Source organism: Cyclopterus lumpus, chromosome 3, assembly GCF_009769545.1.
Source record: "Cyclopterus lumpus isolate fCycLum1 chromosome 3, fCycLum1.pri, whole genome shotgun sequence".
Taxonomy (NCBI): Eukaryota; Metazoa; Chordata; class Actinopteri; order Perciformes; family Cyclopteridae; genus Cyclopterus; species Cyclopterus lumpus.
The window spans coordinates 21,167,375-21,184,786 of record NC_046968.1 but is presented as its reverse complement, the minus strand read 5'-3'; the positions used below and the strand labels follow the sequence as shown (position 1 = coordinate 21,184,786).

The 17,412-nt window shown below is 42.7% G+C and overlaps 2 protein-coding genes across 6 annotated transcripts in view; one reads left to right on the top strand and one right to left on the bottom strand.

The window, feature by feature from the left end:
- LOC117728010 (SH2 domain-containing adapter protein F-like) overlaps positions 1-6,390 on the top strand; it is an 85,014-nt gene extending 78,624 nt beyond the window's left edge. For both annotated transcript variants that reach the window (XM_034528657.1, XM_034528648.1), the window contains one exon: positions 5,496-6,390. In XM_034528657.1, coding sequence (XP_034384548.1) covers positions 5,496-5,682 — 187 coding nt within the window. In that variant the 3' untranslated portion in view covers positions 5,683-6,390. The remainder of the gene's footprint in view (positions 1-5,495) is intronic.
- Positions 6,391-12,919: 6,529 nt separating this feature from the next.
- Positions 12,920-17,254, bottom strand: LOC117725471 (ubiquitin-like protein 7). 4 transcript variants are annotated; one of them, XM_034525661.1, is made up of 11 exons: positions 17,060-17,254; positions 16,390-16,570; positions 16,136-16,255; positions 15,961-16,046; positions 14,680-14,764; positions 14,521-14,578; positions 14,250-14,383; positions 14,060-14,109; positions 13,788-13,964; positions 13,514-13,627; positions 12,920-13,293 (listed from the first exon to the last, which is right to left on the bottom strand). In XM_034525661.1, the coding sequence occupies exons 1-11, from the start codon at positions 17,060-17,062 to the stop codon at positions 13,153-13,155; spliced, it is 1,149 nt and encodes a 382-aa protein (XP_034381552.1). In that variant the 5' UTR covers positions 17,063-17,254; the 3' UTR covers positions 12,920-13,152. The 4 variants fall into 4 exon arrangements, with proteins under 4 accessions (XP_034381552.1, XP_034381561.1, XP_034381580.1 ...); XM_034525670.1 differs by lacking the exon at positions 17,060-17,254 and adding an exon at positions 16,986-17,041; XM_034525689.1 differs by lacking the exon at positions 17,060-17,254 and adding an exon at positions 16,921-16,996.
- Between the last annotated feature and the right edge of the window lie 158 nt (positions 17,255-17,412).

Genomic DNA, 17,412 nt, shown 5'->3' with positions numbered 1-17,412 from the left:
ACCGTACTGAGATAAGATTAGATTGTAATAAAGTGTTTTTCAGAGATACATAGAGCCAGAGAAGTGCAGCTACCCATGCTTACTGGTGCCCCATTGTGGATGAATCCAATGTCTTGCTCACTTAAGGTCCTTGTATACCTGTGCTCAAATAGTCCGCTGACTCGGCCTTTTCAATATGGTAATTATTTTCACCTTTCAGACCTCTATCTCCCACCTACATCCTCCCAATCCCTTGTCCTCCACCTCCCCCCGGAACACCCCTCTGACCTCTCCCCGTCCGCACCTTGATTTGCTGATGTCATGCCCACAACACAGTTAATGCTGCCCTTCATCAGCGACCCCTGACCCCTGCCACATCCAGCAGAGGGTTTGAAGGAGCCGCAATGATTGGTTCAGTCTAGTCTGACATTTGGGAGAGGTTGCTTTAGTTTGAAAGCCCGCGGTGGAGCCACATCCCATTCTTTTCACATTTGGCGTGTTAGGTTTAATGATTTTCATCAGATGAAACAAATTCCACATGTCAGAATCATAACCACTAATTTGTAGACATCTGAACATTTGCCAAAGTCAACTTATTTGCTTTAGTCATCAGCTTCAAAATCGTAGTATCTGACAGATCTATCTTTTCACTTCACTTTACTTTATATAAAGTCCATCTTACTTTTCCAGGGAGGCTCAACCGTCTGACATTTAGCTCCATGACGACCTTCAGATGAGATACAACTATGATATGCTAAGAGACGTTGATTAGCCTTCATTATTACGGCAGGACTCATCTTGCTGGAGGCTTATATTTCTTGGCAGGGACACATAATGCTTTCCACTTTTTTTTTCTCCATTGTTTTTATGCCACTGTAGCTGACTGTCTAACTTCCTGTCTCAGAGCCCGAACATCTGTTTATGCTTGTTTGGCTGCTTCTTTTTCTGCCTTACAAAAAGCTTAAACTTACGAAATAGCTGAGCTACCGACTTGCAACAATACAGTGTTTCAGACAAGATGCATGCAAATATTGAAAGGACTTGAAACAAGCATACAGTGACGTTTTTCAAACAACATACAAGCAGATGTTAAGACAAGACAGACAGGAGGAAACAGACCTTGTTAAGGAAGCAATTACAATCTCCAATTGAATTAGCCTCCAAACCCTCCACTAAATGTTTGAATATTCTAATTGGGATTTGCCTATTGAGTTGTAAATGTGTCTGCATGCGATTTCAGGCCACAGGGGCAGAGAAAGTAAAAGCCTGTTTGCCCATTTCAGTTCGACCGTAAGAGGGTGTCATTTGAGCACAAACAATAATGACTAGTTTTAGGGCAGATATACCTACAAAGATAAGAGGGGAGCAGACCAAGGATGAACAGACATACAAGTGGACTAGACACAAACCTACCATGTACTGTATATAGAAGGGGGGGGGGGGGGGGGGGGGGGGTGACAAAGACAGTATTAATGCACAGTGGGAATTTGCTAATGCACTTCTCACCGGTTAACTTTTGGAGCATAAACCAACAGTGATATATTTTTTGTTAAACTAGAGAGAATGAAGCTTTATCAAGAAGGCCGCTCACAGGCCGTTTCCAGAAGTGAAAGATAATGTGTGTATCTGCCTTGTGATGCGGATCTGCTCCGAGAGCTTATGGGTTTCCATCCGTCCTCCCAAGTTTCATGAAAACCGGGCCATTAATTCTTCGTATTTCTTCTAACAACCAGACGGAACCAAAAACCTTCGCCTGAAACAAGTTTCATTCCATTCCGCTGTGTGCTGAAATTTGCACAAGGAGAATAGTTGTCAAAAACATGAATATAGAATGTTTCTTGAAGCTCTGCGCTCCTGTGTGTGGAGACTTTCATGTGTATATTTGTGTAAGTCAGCTCCTGGCTGTCACACAATGTCATATCGTCTGCCTTTGGCATCAATCGGTTCAGGCCTAGAAAACAGCAGGCTGATTGGTAGGAATGACGGGTGCCACCATACATACTGCAGGCAGAGGTGACTCTGAGTTCAGCCCGTCTCCCCCGCTGCCACTGAAAATGAGTCAAAACCCAAGGTGAAGATCCTCCATGTCTGAGGTTGCTGAAAAATGTATAAGGCCATGAAGTGGCACATATGTGTATTGAATTATGGATAAAGACAGAGGTGGCTGAGACCTCAAGAGTCGCCTGTTCTGATGGAAAGCATTTTGTTTTGCCCTGCTGACCCCTTTTTTCTGTTCAGCTGCCCCTCTCCCTTTACCGCTGCGTTTCTTTCTCCTCCCCCCCCCTCTCTGTGGAGAGAAATCCTTTTAGCAGTTTGAAACATATTTACACCCTTCTCAAGTCTGTCGGCGCACAGTGTCATCCGGTTTCTCACCTCGCGGGAGAGCTCTGCACAGCATGTTTCCACTGGCTGAGGAGAGAAAGTTAGTGAAAGAAGAAAAGAAGAAAATCTATCCAGCAGAATCCGTTTGAAGCCACAGCAGAGACGGAGAGGAACGACATTTCCAATCGAAAGAACAACCAAGAAGTCTTTGCATTATGTCAGGCTTTTATGGTGTCTTTTTGATTTTAGATTTCCTCTGTGTGTGTGCTCAGACGAGACAAATGACTACAGCACAAAATAAATATTGAATCTGACTTTTTGCAGTTTATTTAGCCAATTGAAGCTTTTCATCAACCGGATTGGGATTGTCTTTCTTAAACCTCTTCGCCTGCTTCACACCACTAACCAATTCCTTTTTTCATCAATTGTGTAGAACTGAATGGTTGGGCTCCTCCCATGTAGACTCATTCAATTTGGGCTCATATGAAATATTAGGCGAATATGAAATCTAATGCCCAGTAATGCTTAAAAAGGTCATTGCGTCAGCCAATGATCATTATCTTTTGGCGGATGGCTTTGCCTTTACTGGTGCCACAGATTCATAACACTGCGAGCATCCTCCATGGAGCAATCCAATATGTTGAAGGTGGAGATAAGCTGCCATTGCTGGCAGGCTGTTCCTGCTCTGAGGACTACAGGGTTCAAATCAAAGTCATAAACCTCAATAAACAGGACGGCAGACCTCCCCACTGAGATTAATCCTGATTAGACAACAAAAGCTCGCAAACACAGGGATATGATGACACCACAAAGGCCTGTCTTCTCAAAAAACAGCCCGGCCATATTGCTCTATTTTCCTCTTTAGGACTGTAACGTGATGAGCAGCCCTGAGCACTGAGTGCAGAATCAGTTGGGACTCTAAGAATGATGCTATTGATGTGTTTTCCCTTTTTAAGTGTGGCTCTATGTAACCTAACGCCGGTCTCCCGGCCGCGCCACACGAACACTCATCTAATGCACTTTTCAGTCACTTTTTTTATTTTATTATTATTTTTTTTTTTAAATGAGCTCTCCTGGCACCGCTTACAGAATGGTTCAACCGTAGAGACCTGTGGCTGCTCTCCTCCAATCACGATGACCTTGTTAATGACACAAATAAATATTGAGGCCAGAAGCAACGGAGGTTACGGAGAAGTCTGATAGTTGTGTTTACTTCAGTTTCATAGCCCAGCAGGCCTGCAGCTTTCTACCTCAGCTCACCGATAAAAGATCATTATGGGCAGTTCTGTGAAATATTCTCCATCATCTGCCATATACGGTACATAGGATTCCAAAACCTCAAAGATCTTTATTTCTGTAATAATAATAGTAATCACACTGATGCTAGAAGAAGGATTGGTTTCATCTGTTGACCTACAGCTTAACCTCACAGGAAGAAATCTCCATTTATCGGTTTACATGTATTGTTATTCTTGATGGATGTCCCTGTATTGAACCCTGTACATTCGTAGCTGTATTCCACTTCAGTGGTATCTCTTTCTCTCTCTCTGCATCGTGGAGAGAGCACATCCGCAGGCTTTACACATGCAATTACGAGATAAGTAGAGAATAGACTCGGCCTACGTATAAGGTGCCTGAAGCCTAATTCTTGCTCCTGTTCATCACAGATAAAGTGTATATTTACAGTGGGAATATATACAATGACCTCAAGAATTACATCAGCTGCATGGTAGGTCTGCCCGACTCCCCATGAACCCTTAAGTAATCAGAACAGAAGAACATATACATGTGCATTTGATAAAGGTCGTAAACTTCATCAACACTCTTGACCATCTTGTTATCTTATCCAAACAGAGATGCGTGCTTATGCCTGTTTGTCAGAAGTTCCTAGTTGTGTTGAGAGAATAAATACTATATACACAATACACACTACACTGTGTGTGCACAGTCCTCACAAGAGTCTGTTATTATCCTCCTGATTGCCATTGTTTCAGCATCAGGGGTTCCATTTCAGATGAGGGAAGCAACAGATATGAAGTAGAATAGGTGGGAGTTTAGTGAACTGGAAAGAACGGGTGCACATTATGTTGATAAGAGGCCATAATGCCCACTTGCAGCAAGTGAGTGCGTAGTATTTGAGCCTAAAGCAATCATAACTTGCTGGAAGCACGAGCTGTTGATTGAAAAAGCCATTATGCTAATTTTTCTGTGTAAAGACAGATGATCAAAATGCTATATTTACAGCAGGATGTAGGCACCATTAGTTTTTTATCAGTTCCTTGCTAAAGCTTACTGTTGCATAGCTTAACGCCAAAAAAAGAGTCATTTTCTATTTTAAAGCAGAAGATTACTGGCAAGCCGTAAAAATGTATTGATCGAAGGCCCCTGGAAACGCACAGAGAGCTTTTAATTTGCTGTGGCTTGAGTGATTCATCCGGGAGGTTCATTGGCCTCGTCCTTATGCTCGGCATGGGAAACTCCGCACCTCAAGCAGCCTCCCTTTTAGTCTCCTCCCCAGACAGCTCCAAAGGTAATCCAGCTTTCAGAACATTGTCACGTACTGCAGGGAGCAACGACTGTGGGAGTAAATGAGAACGTAGCTGCCAGGGAGGGGCGATCTGTTGAGTTCCCCACAGAGCAGGCTTCTGACATACTTTTCTCTTTAAATAGTTTTTTCTTAGCCTTTCTTTTCGTCGCCACGGCTCTACGCGGGGCAGTGAGGGTGGGTTGGTCCACTACCTTGGTCTATCTAATCTGCTACAGGTATCCATGGTTCCCACAGGATGAATCCTCACGACTTTCTTGATGCCATCACTTGTCATGTTGTGTACCAGCAGCTCATAGTTTTCACTTCACTACAAATACAAAGAGTACTATTAGATCCTCTTTGCTGCTTAAGGTGTCTTGTCAAAAGTTTTAAAGTCCCCTTTGTTATGGTTTATGGGGGAAATACTTTTTTGATCAAAGGGGAATTTTTCAGTACGAATACAACATACATCCATGACGCTGACGTTAGCATTTAGCTCAGACCCGTTGGTGTTGCCATAGTCTCTTAGTTCTGAACACAAACCACTTATTCTCAAGCATTTTAAAGGTGGAAATTGCTACTTCAGAAAATATTTTGTATAATGCAGATTCTCGGTCTTGTTTTTATCAAACTAATAACAACTCTTTTGTGTTCTTCTGTCCACCAGGAGCAGCCAGGGCTTCATGCACATGAAGCTGTCTCGGACAAAAGAGAACAAATACATCCTGGGCCAGAACAGCTGCCCTTTTGACAGCGTGCCCGAGATCATCCATTTCTACTCCAGCCGGAAATTGCCCATCAAGGGTGCCGAACACATGTCCCTGCTCTACCCTGTGGCCATCAGGACACTATAGTGCTCTGGGTCACCTGCAGGCGTCGTTCCCTGCGGTACCCGCTGGGACACACTGTGGCTCCACGCTTCCGGTCCCTCTGGACAGAACCCAGGAGGCTCATGGGAAAGATGAACAGTGGCATCCCAAAACTGCTGTTCCTGACTCACCTCACCGGCCGACGGATTCCCGACCTGTTTTGAAGGCTTACTGCATACTATCTTACACATACAGACTCAATGTTGCAGAAGTCTTTATTGTTTTATTCTATTTTATTTATGACGGACACCCACTTCATGGCATCACAGACTGACTATCTGATAAACATCATTTCATTGATCCTTGAGCTGATTTCCCCTTCGCACTTAACACTCAAAGAAATGGGAAGGTACAACATTGTAACATTTGTCACTGGGGTGTACCTTTTATTAAGAAAATGTTGGACCTTTTTCCTAAGAACGCACATCATGAGAATTGTATGAACAAGTTTGTTTGACTTTGCCCATCTGGTGAGGCTCTGTGGATACTGTAATTGTTTGTAAGGGGACTTGAAGATTGTAAGCGTCGTGCAAGGGAAGCCGCATTTATGAGGCATGTTGAGGGATATTGTCCACATGGGCCCCATACAGTGGTCAGGATATTGAATAAACTGGCCTTCTGTGAATGATGAGTCCCCAGCTGCGCAGGAATAACAGGTGTGTGTGTGTGTGTGTGTGTGTGTGTGTGTGTGTGTGTGTGTGTGTGTGTGTGTGTGTGTGTGTGTGTGTGTGTGTGTGTGTGTGTGTGTGTGTGTGTGTGTGTGTGTGTGTGTGTGTGTGTGTGTGTGTGAGCACTGCAGACTGATCTCTCTATCTTGTCATAGTGCATGCTGTCTGCTATCCATCACTGAGGGGGTGTATCACACCAATGACAGTGTAAGTACCATAGTCGTGAGACAGGCATGAGATCATGATGGATGGGTCAACCCATCTGACATAGTACAATTGGCTGAGGCTGGAGACCAGAGCCTGTCCAAATGGACCAAATTGGCCCTGCTCCCACTCCTTAAAATGGCTTTGCATCGGAAGAATGAAATATGCCTGCATTGTCTACCTCAGAAAATCAATTTCATTCGCCCATCTGCAGATCAATAGGTACAATGGGATTGCAGACATCTATCTGCTCTCCCGTCGACATTCCCCATTGACTTAAAATTGCATCATCGGTTTTAGGAGTACGTTTTTTGAGTACAGATTAGCTCAGATTTTCCAGATCAGCAATTCTATGTATAGTCACTAATATGATACTGTGTGATGTCGGTAACAAATGTTTGGTTAATGCCTTATAATGCATGGGTCAAAATCTGTCCGCTAGATCAACTGATTTCCAGTTCTGCTTTTAACGATTGTTCTGTGACTGTAATTTATTTGGGGGTAATTATCACTGATGCGTTACTCATTTGTGATTGGCCTGTCGGCCCCCCTCATTGTTCTGTGCCGATGTGATCGTGTTTTTTGGGACTCCTCCAGCCTCTTCTACTGTGGTGCTTTTGCATTTATGTTGTTTCAAGTGGTGCGAAATGCACGTTTGCCGAGGTGGCCCGACTCGGGGACACGAGTCACGGCGTCGCCCCTGACGATCGGGATCGTCAAGCCTCACGTGAGAGACGATTGCATATTGTTCCCTCGGACCAATCACAGAGCAGCCTGTTTGAACCGGAAACACTTAACACTCATCACTTAGCATTGACGTCTCTCTATCGTCTACTCTTTACTACCAGATGTGCATACATGTGTGGCTGCGAGTGTGTATGCAGATGTTCCACATGTGTACGGGATGTGAGATGTGAGAATGTGTGCAGAGTTTCTGACTTCCAGTGTGTGTTTTTACCCTGCTGGTACAAACTGGTGACAGCCCTTGCTTGAACCTCTTTGGTTGCTCAGCACCTTTTTCTTTTTCTTCTTTTTTTTTTCTCCCCTGATTTCAAGAAACTAGAACTTGATTTATTAATATTCCTTTCTTCTTATATTTTCTCATTAAACACATTTTATTTCAGCAACTCCTAGGCTCACACGGCTGTCTTGTGGTCTGATCTCTGCAGTTTATTGTAACAGAACCAATAATATTTCAGCCCACAGCATGTGATACTGTTGACCAATTACAAGAAGAAGACGCTGAGTCTAATGAGAGGCCAAAATGCTTGTAACAAACTGTCTCTACAGAGGAAACCTTATGAGTTGCAAATGATGTGGTTTAATGCGCAAATCCTAGTAAAAACAGAGATGTTGGGCGGGGGGCTTTGGTCCAAGTGGAAAATGACTGATTTAAATTTGAATTAGAAACCGATTAAACGAGCATGACCACTGTATATACAAAACAAATAGATTTTGGCTTCGACTATATCTCCGCTGTGTGCTATGCAACTATGAACTGCAGTCATTGAAGGGAAAAATTATTGGAGTGTGTGCCTCCACTAAATGATTATGACAAATGTGATGGTACAAAATGTCCACCAGGAAGAGAGTTTATCAGCAGAATGACCCGATTAGTTGACGAGAATAATTTGCAGAAAGTTGGATGTATACAGACGTTTATATTTAGTATGTCAAATGAGGGTGTCTTGTTCATGTGATTATGCAACCTCTGCAGCTTTATTAAGGAACAGTATGTTATTGAAGTGGACCTATGTATTTCCTTGAGAGAAGATATTCTAAGAAGTGCAAATTAAATAAACTATAAGTGTGATGTATCCTTTATGTTCCGAATGTTCCCTGTTTAAGAGATCAAATGTTGACAGTAGAGGCTCTTTATTTAGTTACTGCTGCTGATGAGTATTACTCTCTTATAGGGAAGAGCCTGCGTATGACAGCCGCACTGCCTCCAGAGAGGCCTTAGCTTTGGAGAAAGGGAAAATGAAAACAAGGGGGTGGGGGGGTCCTGGCAGGGGGAGGGATATCCTGCAATTAGCAGACACACTCTTTACATTAGTATATTTCTATCATGAGAGCCTGAAAGAGCCCTTCTCCTCCCTCAGAAGTGTCTTAAGGTTTGTGTGTGCGCGTGTTCACACAATTGTCCATGCATGAAGCTGTGTGTGTGTGTGTGTGTGTGTGTGTGTGTGTGTGTGTGTGTGTGTGTGTGTGTGTGTGTGTGTGTGTGTGTGTGTGTGTGTGTGTGTGTGTGTGTGTGTGTGTGTGTGTGTGTGTGTGTGTGTGTGTGTGTGTGTGTGTGTGTGTGTGTGTGTGTGTGTGCGCATGCGCATGCGCATGCGCGTGTGCACTGGTGGAAGCAACCGACATCAGCCATTGACTTGCCCCGTGTGTGTCTTGTGAATCACTTTGCCGTGGTAAAGTGGCGTGTATGAATTTCCTTTGTGTATTTCGTGCCGCGTATGTATGCACTACCATAACATATCTCTGTACAGTCCCTCATGGCCAAATGTATATACTGAATGTATTATATGGGGACATGGAGGCATCAAGGTTCAAAATAAATAAAATTGGGTTTATGAGTTAAAGTGTGATATAATGTTTCAGTGATCTCTTTTCTTTTTTTCTCCAACCACGTAATTATTTGGCAAGGGAAAAGGCCCTTCCTGTAGCTTCACCATCACCCGTTACCATGGTGAAGCCTTTTGTCGAGTAGGGGAGAGCGACCATTGTTTGAGTCAAGGACAGAAAGCTGCAGCTATTATGAAGCCAGCACTTGTTGTCCTCTATTGATCCACTTTGTAGCACAGACCTGTAATATTGTTTTTTCACTCGGTTGTACGTCCCAGAAGCGTTTTGCCTGATGTGTATCTGTCCAGCACTCGCTCGGCCACATTCCCTGCAGTGCAATTAGTTTATCTGCTTTTAGCAATCACACTTCTGGCTTCTTCTTTTTTCTTTTTTCTTTTTTTCAATAAAGACGTATACGGCAGCATTTTTATGAATGCGGGCTATATTTTGTCTGCACTGTTAATTGAATGAAGTTTAAATCATATATTATTCTATATATGATATTCGTTGCCTCAAGAAAAAGATTTAGAGGACATTTCAACCAATAGGAGACGGAAAAGTACTGTTGATTTCCAATAGTAACACATTATTTCCTACTAGTTTTATAAGAAGTTTCCCAGAAGGACCCTGTTCTTTGGTATTAATTCTAGGAAATAAATGTAACGTTTTAGGGTTGAATTTAAACCAGTTATATAAATTTCACATTAATTAAATGTTAAAAACGACTTGTGCCTGTTGACACATTTTCAGTTTTTTTTTGCTTGTTCAGATGATGAGATGAAAAAGACCATCTGGCTTATGCTAGCAGTTATTTTTTATTAATTAACTGGAAGTGTACCAACTGAACGATGTCTCTTTTATAGCTGAATTACAGGAGGGAAATACCAGATCTCAAACCAAATTCATGTGTTATAGATGTTTTGCTACTAAAACAAAAATCTAGTTGATTGTCTTCATTTATTTGTATTTTTTTTGCCACTATTGAATTTCCCATGCACAAGCTTTACTTTTTGCACTGCATTCTTTTCTGATTGTGGATACTTTTCAGCCAGACATCACTATGATACTTATAAGCTGTCACAGCCTCCAGTGTGGACTTTGTCTTTCTGACAGTGAAACAGTTTTCTGCATTTGTCTGCGTGCAGTAATGAACATTTTTATGATGAGTGAAGCGATTGATGTTGTTGCAACGTTTTGCTTGTTTTTGGCCACTTTTCTTTGGAAATGGCCATGAACATTTCCACATTAAAAAGCATGCAAAGAGTATTAACTCGTTGGTATGTCAGCACTGTGCACCACCATGCATATGAAGTGAATGATTGAGAAATTCAAAATGGCATTTTAGATTCAGTAGTGGATTTCCCTCATATCGCCCATCTTCAGACAAAACCAGGAGTGAAGTTGTCCTTTTCAATTTCTCCCGGTGGTTTGTTTATGATCTTGTTCTTGTTATGAGCTCGGTTCTCCTCCAGAGAAGCTCCATCAAGGGTTGAAGCACCTGGGATGAAATGCATCAAAGACGCCTTTGTGGACAAAGAGAAGGGGAAGAATAAAAAGATGGCTCAAAAGCAATGAATGGCCACCAAGGGGATAAAGTGGCCTTGTGTCCGTCAGAAGCTCATTTCATATTCCGTTCAGTCACGTCAGGCAGAAAGCAATCTCAGGTAACAGACCTTATGTTAATAACACATGAGTTGCCTTTCTTTCAAAAAGACAAAAGCGGATGGAGGGCATAATACCAACTCCATCCCTTCCACCTGCTCTGGCACAATGGAGGATTTCATCTGGAGAGAAGTGTTGCTATTGTTCTGCCTGTCTGTGAGGGCTTGATTAGAGGAGCTTTTACACCATTTCCAAAGGTCTGCCAATGATGATTTCTATTGGCTTAACACACTGCCTATAATAACATGGTACAACACCTTATTGCTCATTAACTGAATCCCAGGTCACTGTGAGAGTAATTGGGCAGATGTGTGTCAGCTTCAACGCTCCAGGCTTGATTCATTAAGTAGGCAACTTTCCACCGGTTGTTTAAGGCGTTTCCTGTTCCTGCTCAGAAGTGGGTTTTCCACAGATATGCATCCACCAGAGTGCCATTGTGATAACATTTACACGTGGAAATAACACAGAGACAAAGTTCTCACAAACGTTGAGGAACAACGTGACTCCTCACAACTTTGACCACGCACCCTGTGAGAACTGTGGAAAAGTCTTGTGAAAAGGCGTTTATCTTAAAAAGAAATCAAGTAGTCGGTGGGAATAAATCTTTGGTATAGACAAGAGAAATAGCAGCATGTTTTTCATTATCTCTTAACATCTTCAAATTTGGTCGTTACTCCTATAATTTCAGTGGAATAAATATACTTTTATTTATATATATATATATATATATATGGAATAGTCAGGTCTTATATTGATGAAGAGGTTTCAAAAGAGTGGAGGTGCAAACAATACTTCAGTTCATATAGTGTAATGCAATTTCAGTTCTCATGACAAAAGGGTGGATATGGAGGATGTAATATCAGACAAGGCCCTGGGAGATTACCTATAGTCAATACTACTCTGACGACAAAATGGAGCTAAATATGGTGTGCAATACCATATGTGTGACGCCATTTCAGAGTGTTTCCATGACAACTTCACATGAATTTTCAGAGTTAATCGTTTAGAATATCTTGAAAGCGTCAGTAGTGAGGCGTGCGATGGCAGTCGATGCATACACACAGTAAACGGACACAAACCACGACCGTAAATGCTGCAACACAAACAACATCTGACTTCCCAGCTTACGAGCAACAGAAGTACGGCACAAGTCTTCATGTCGATCAATGGGAAGACATCATTTTCTAGAAAGGCGAGGGCATTTTTGTCCACCATTGTTTTGATGAAACTTTTTCCTTCAGCACAGTGGAAATGCTTTACTTTTAAAATACCCCGGGGAGGCAGTTGGAGGAGGAAATTACCCACAGGTGTGCATGCATATAAAACGTTAATGGGGACAGACGGACACAAAGCGCTGTTTGGGTGCTGTGCTCATGGAAGGGCAATCCACTGATTGAGCTGTCACATTCACAGATGCAGTAATAAAACTAAACAGGGCAATTACTGTAGATGGAGAACAGCAGATAGCAGAGGGGGGCATGCAATATGTCCTCCCCTAAAATACCCTGATGGGAGACAACGAGACAAAGCAAATGTAACCTTCTGTAATAAGGCTGGAGGGGCGGGGGTGGGGGGTGGGGGGGCTCTGCTAATGTTAAGAATGCCCTGACAAGCACAGAAACATCTCAGTGAATGTTAATGACCTTATCTGCACAACTTCCTTTGGTATGCTACTGGCTGTCTAAGCATGATGCCCTCTTTGAACAACGAAAGCCCACAACTACAAATAAAACAACCATGTTTCACAAACTGTTCAACGTCACAAGCGTGATTTGAAATTTAGGAAAGTAAGAAACAACTAAATAAACCAGCACAATGTCTGCTAGGATGACTTATGATAATCAGTCATGTCTGGATAGAAATAAACTACTGCATTGCCATCTAGTGTACAAATAGATGAATTACATCGTTTTTTTTTGTTTTTTTTTAGAGGCACACATTGTAATGCTGCACCCGGTAATTATTTTTTGATGATATGTTAGTAAAAAAAAAAGGGAATCTGAGCAGAAGCAGGGTGACATTCTAGTTGCACACCTGGATTTCAACTGTCAGACTGACTGGACCAATGCGATACGTTTGCAATCAATGCCACCTATTAAACAGGAAGACAGGCTCAGGAGTTGAGGAGGTAAGCATGATTACATTTATTATACATCCAGTCCCATCAACAAAAGAAAGCTGTCTTGAACTTTGGGACTGAGATATGATACTGTATGTAAATAACGGAAACAGGGTCATAGTAAAAAATACTGTATGTCTAAAGCCATCATTTCTCATGTCTGGGCAGCCGGATGCTCAACTCTATTCTTGCTCTCCCTCCTTTATAAAAGGCTGTTGTCTGTGGGGTACGGGCTCAGAGTCCTGGGCCTCCAGCAAATATGAGCTCCAGGGCCGCCTGGATGTCACCATCTGTGGCCTGCAGCGCCCTCAGCATCAGATCCTCATCCTGGATCCCCATGTCCCTGAGCTGCTGCATTTGGGACTGCCAGCGGCCCTAGGAAACAAAAACACATTCGATGAATAAGTACTTTATCCAAAGACCTGCCTCATTTTAGCTCTCCATTAATTATTTCCGCAGCAGTGTTTACCTTACACTGATACCACAAAAAAAATGCAAATCTTCCACCACTACGGACAAACAGGCCAGTTACCATTCAAATGAGTTGATATTAAATAATTAAATGTGTGGGTTTAGTCTGAGTAGACGGCCTCACTTGTAGAGCAGACATGTTGGAGGCTTGCAGAGCTTGCTGCAGAGCCTGGCTGAAGAGATCGTTGCTGACTGGGGTCCCTGCTGGCATCGGGGCTACGCCACTGGAGGGGTCCGCCTATATCAAATACAGAAAAGAAAAACAAAAGATAAATATATTCATCTGCAAAAATTGTTTTCAATACATATAAATGTCATTTTTATCATAAGCAAGTTCGACATTGGTTCAGTAGTGACAAATACACACGTGTCTTTTTCCAAATGTAAACACACATCACCTGGCTGGAAGTTGTCGGGGTGACCGCGCTGCTGTCAGGCGTGCTGGCGAGGGCCAAAGCCGTCGCCAGCTCGCTTTGCGTTATTGGTCGAGGGCCTGTCGCTCCACTGTGGCTCAGAGACACTGGTCGCATTCCCGCCGAGCCTCCTGCTCTGTTGGAGGGACCGGCTGAGCTCCCCTGTTACACATGTAGACACACAAAAATAGCCCCATAACATCGTCACTTCTCACGGACACGGCATCTGATGTTGAGTATCGAGCAGAGTGACTCACGGACTGGAAATCGTCCTCATCGTCAGACATGCCCTCGAACATGAAGCCCCCTGCCAGATAAAAAGAACATTGAAAGTGAAAACCCTCGATTAAATAAAAAGGCACGACACCAGAGTGCAAGTAGTTGCCCGATTCTCTCTTGCTCGTCATAGATTGTGCCTGTTTTTACTGCACGATCGTGCTTCCTCACCGGGCATATCGCTGTAGGAACTGGCAGAGACGTTGCGAGAAGAGCTGGCACTGGACTGAGCGGGTATGCTGCCTGCCACGGAGTGCAGGACCAGGATGATGGCATTGACGAGGGCAGGGTGTGAACTGATCAATCTACAAAACGGACATAAGAGCTTGGATGTGAAGTCAAATTACCTTCCACGTGCTGTGCTCCCTCATTATGACATGTAAAGTAATGTAATGTAATTATGCATCACATCAGAGCTAATAACAAAGACAAGCCCACTCACATATCCAGCATGGTGGGGTCTGTGAACTGCACAAAGAGATCCTTGTCTTGGAGCACGCCTGAACACCAAATAGGGCGTTAGGGGAAATGTTACCGTTTGCATATTTGCATGGTACAATGAGACGGCAGAACAGCGTGAAGAAAACCTTACAGGTCTTACCGAGAGCAACTGGGTCTGACCGGAGCCCGGGTGTAGCCACGATGATCTGATCCAAAGACTCTTTATTCGTCAGCATTTTATACACCTACACGTGTGGGGACAGACAGTTTGTAAATGTAGCAGCAGAAGTGAAAGTAAAAAGTAACAGAAATCTGTTTCCTGTAGAATGGTTGCAGGAATAGTAGCGCCAGTAATTGTTCAGATACTCAAACAACACTAAAGTAACAATATGTTGGTTATACTTATACAACATTATACATGATTTGTGTGCATTGCAGATGTGACTTAAGGTGGGATGAAGGACTCACTCGAGGCGATACTGATACACACTAAAGTATAGGTATTATCTACAGATCGTTGTCTTTAGAACCAGTTCTGTGTCACAATGTGTCAGTACTATAGGGCCATGCCAGATCAGAATACGCTATAGTTGCTGTTGTCTACTGGGGACCTTAAAACATTGATTGAGTCCTGTTTTGTGATTTAAAAGGTTTGACAACTGATCTCATCTGGTACTGACAAGTATTGCCAACTCCATCTGTAAACATGTTCCTGTGGGAAAGAATGTTCAACCAGCCCGTAGCTGTTCACACGTAAACTTAAATGCATCTCGGGTAATCGGAGGTAAACGGCGGTGAACACGGGTGTCTGCAAGTCTCCAGGTCAATGACGTGTGTGTCCAAAAAAATGTATAGTGCAAACACACCAATGCATTCCTGCATTTGGCAATGAAGGACAACCTATTTACCTATTAATTAACTTTGTACTGCGTGTGAGGCACGACAAAGCTACCAGACCTTACTGGATACAGTCTATTGCCAACGTCCGATAACTCAGACAGGTTTAGATTAAGGAAAGGATGATTTATAACAAACTACCCTCTTCTCTAGCGTTATGGACACTTGCAAATGTGCAAATATGTAACAGTCCCTGTTTTCCTACGTAAATATAATTCAATTAGACGAGAAGTTGAATCTGATTACAAGAGGTCAACCAGGGAGCTGTTCAGAGCATATTGTAAAGTCAGCTCTGAATGTATCTGAAAAAAAGAAAACAAATCTACACAAGGCCTAAACCCATGCCATTCAGTTGGGACAGAAGGCTGACAAATGTAACCAAAGACTGTCGAAAAAAGAAAGATAGTTATTAATACACATGATATCTACTACCTACGTTCTAAAATTAAGCACCTCAGTAGATCAAATGGGACATACTTTCAACTTTCTGGACCAGATTTTGGTCAGCATGCTGTGCTTTCCCATGTGTGTGTTTTCTACTCACGGAGTCTCTGTAGGCAGAGTTTAGAGAATGAAGAGCAGCATGAAACACCCTGAACTCCCTGGCTGCAGTTGCTCTGTTTACAGGCTCTAGAAAAGACACACACACACACTTTAGTTGTATTACCAGAACAGCTTAAACACAATGTATTCCAATACTGGATGACACACATACATACCTGAATTGCTCACTTGCTCTGGCCAAGTCTTTTTGAGGATGTGTAAGGTGGATCCCGATGAAATCCCACAGGCATCCAGGGTTAAGTCGTCCTTAAGTTTTCGCCCGCAGTGGACCAGCTCTGATACGAGACATGAACAGAGAGATAGAACACGTTAAGGACAAATGACAATGCATATACAAAGCACGCAAACAATGAGAAAAATTTAATCAACAGACGATTTATTATGTTCAAAGGCCACAGCTGTAACACACCTATTAGTTCGGGATCTGGGATGGAGTCTGGGATCTGTGCTGCAACAAGTTGTTTTACAGTAGCGATCCTGTATCCTCCAGGTGGAACGTCCCCTGGCATCATGTCCGGGAAGTGGAAGGTGGATTTGGGCTGATTCACCAGCTTCAAGGACAGGTGCCAGTCTGAAGAAGTCATCTCTATCTGTTTTCACAAACAGAGACCAACCTCAACATGGTGTACAGATTTGATCAGTAATTACTGGTGTAAGACTGAGGTAGCTAAAAGTTCAAATACATACAATAAAGTCACCGTCCTTTCGTTTAAATATGTCAGATACAAAATAATGACACTTCTATCTTTGTTCAGTACCGTATACTCAAGAAAATAAACGTTAGACGATGATTTTAGAGGAAGGACTTGGGACAAAACGTATTATCACCACATTTATCTTTTTGGGAGGGTTTTAATATGACAAGTGACGTTAGCTGATCTTCCCAACCCGGTTAACGTTAGCTGCTTAGCTTTGCTATAAAACAAAATAATTAAATTACCGACTCGCTAAATGAAACGTTAGCTATTCATAAAGCAAGCCTGCTAAATAACAATAGCTTCATACAATTAAAAGATACGTCAAACACCACCACCACAACAAACCGCTGTATTGGGAAAGAGAACAGCGCACTCACTCACCATTTTATTGTTGACACTCGACTCACTTCCTGGTTTTGGTCACGTGAGCACGTTGCGTTAATTCCACTGGTCTATTCCGTTTTCTTCACACATCAATGATCCAAACCAAGGAGTTGATACTTCTCCCTTTCCTTCATTGTATTTTTAATAACCATTGGCAATCTTAAATTATCACCTTTTTCTATCTCTCTCGCGCGCGTGAACGCACGCATGCACACACACGCACACACACACACACACACACACGCACACACACACTGCTCTAGAGAAAAACAAAACTGTGAAACCAATTTAAATCACTGCTCCGCCTTTTTATATCTAGTTTTAAGAGTAACATATCACCAAGTTCCCAA

Coding starts and splice junctions, on each gene's coding strand:
- LOC117725471 (XM_034525661.1), bottom strand. Junction 13,965..14,059: donor ATGAGGACGATTTCCAGTCC/GTGAGTCACTCT, acceptor CATGTGTAACAG/GGGAGCTCAGCCGGTCCCTC. Junction 13,628..13,787: donor CCCCGACAACTTCCAGCCAG/GTGATGTGTGTT, acceptor TATTTGATATAG/GCGGACCCCTCCAGTGGCGT.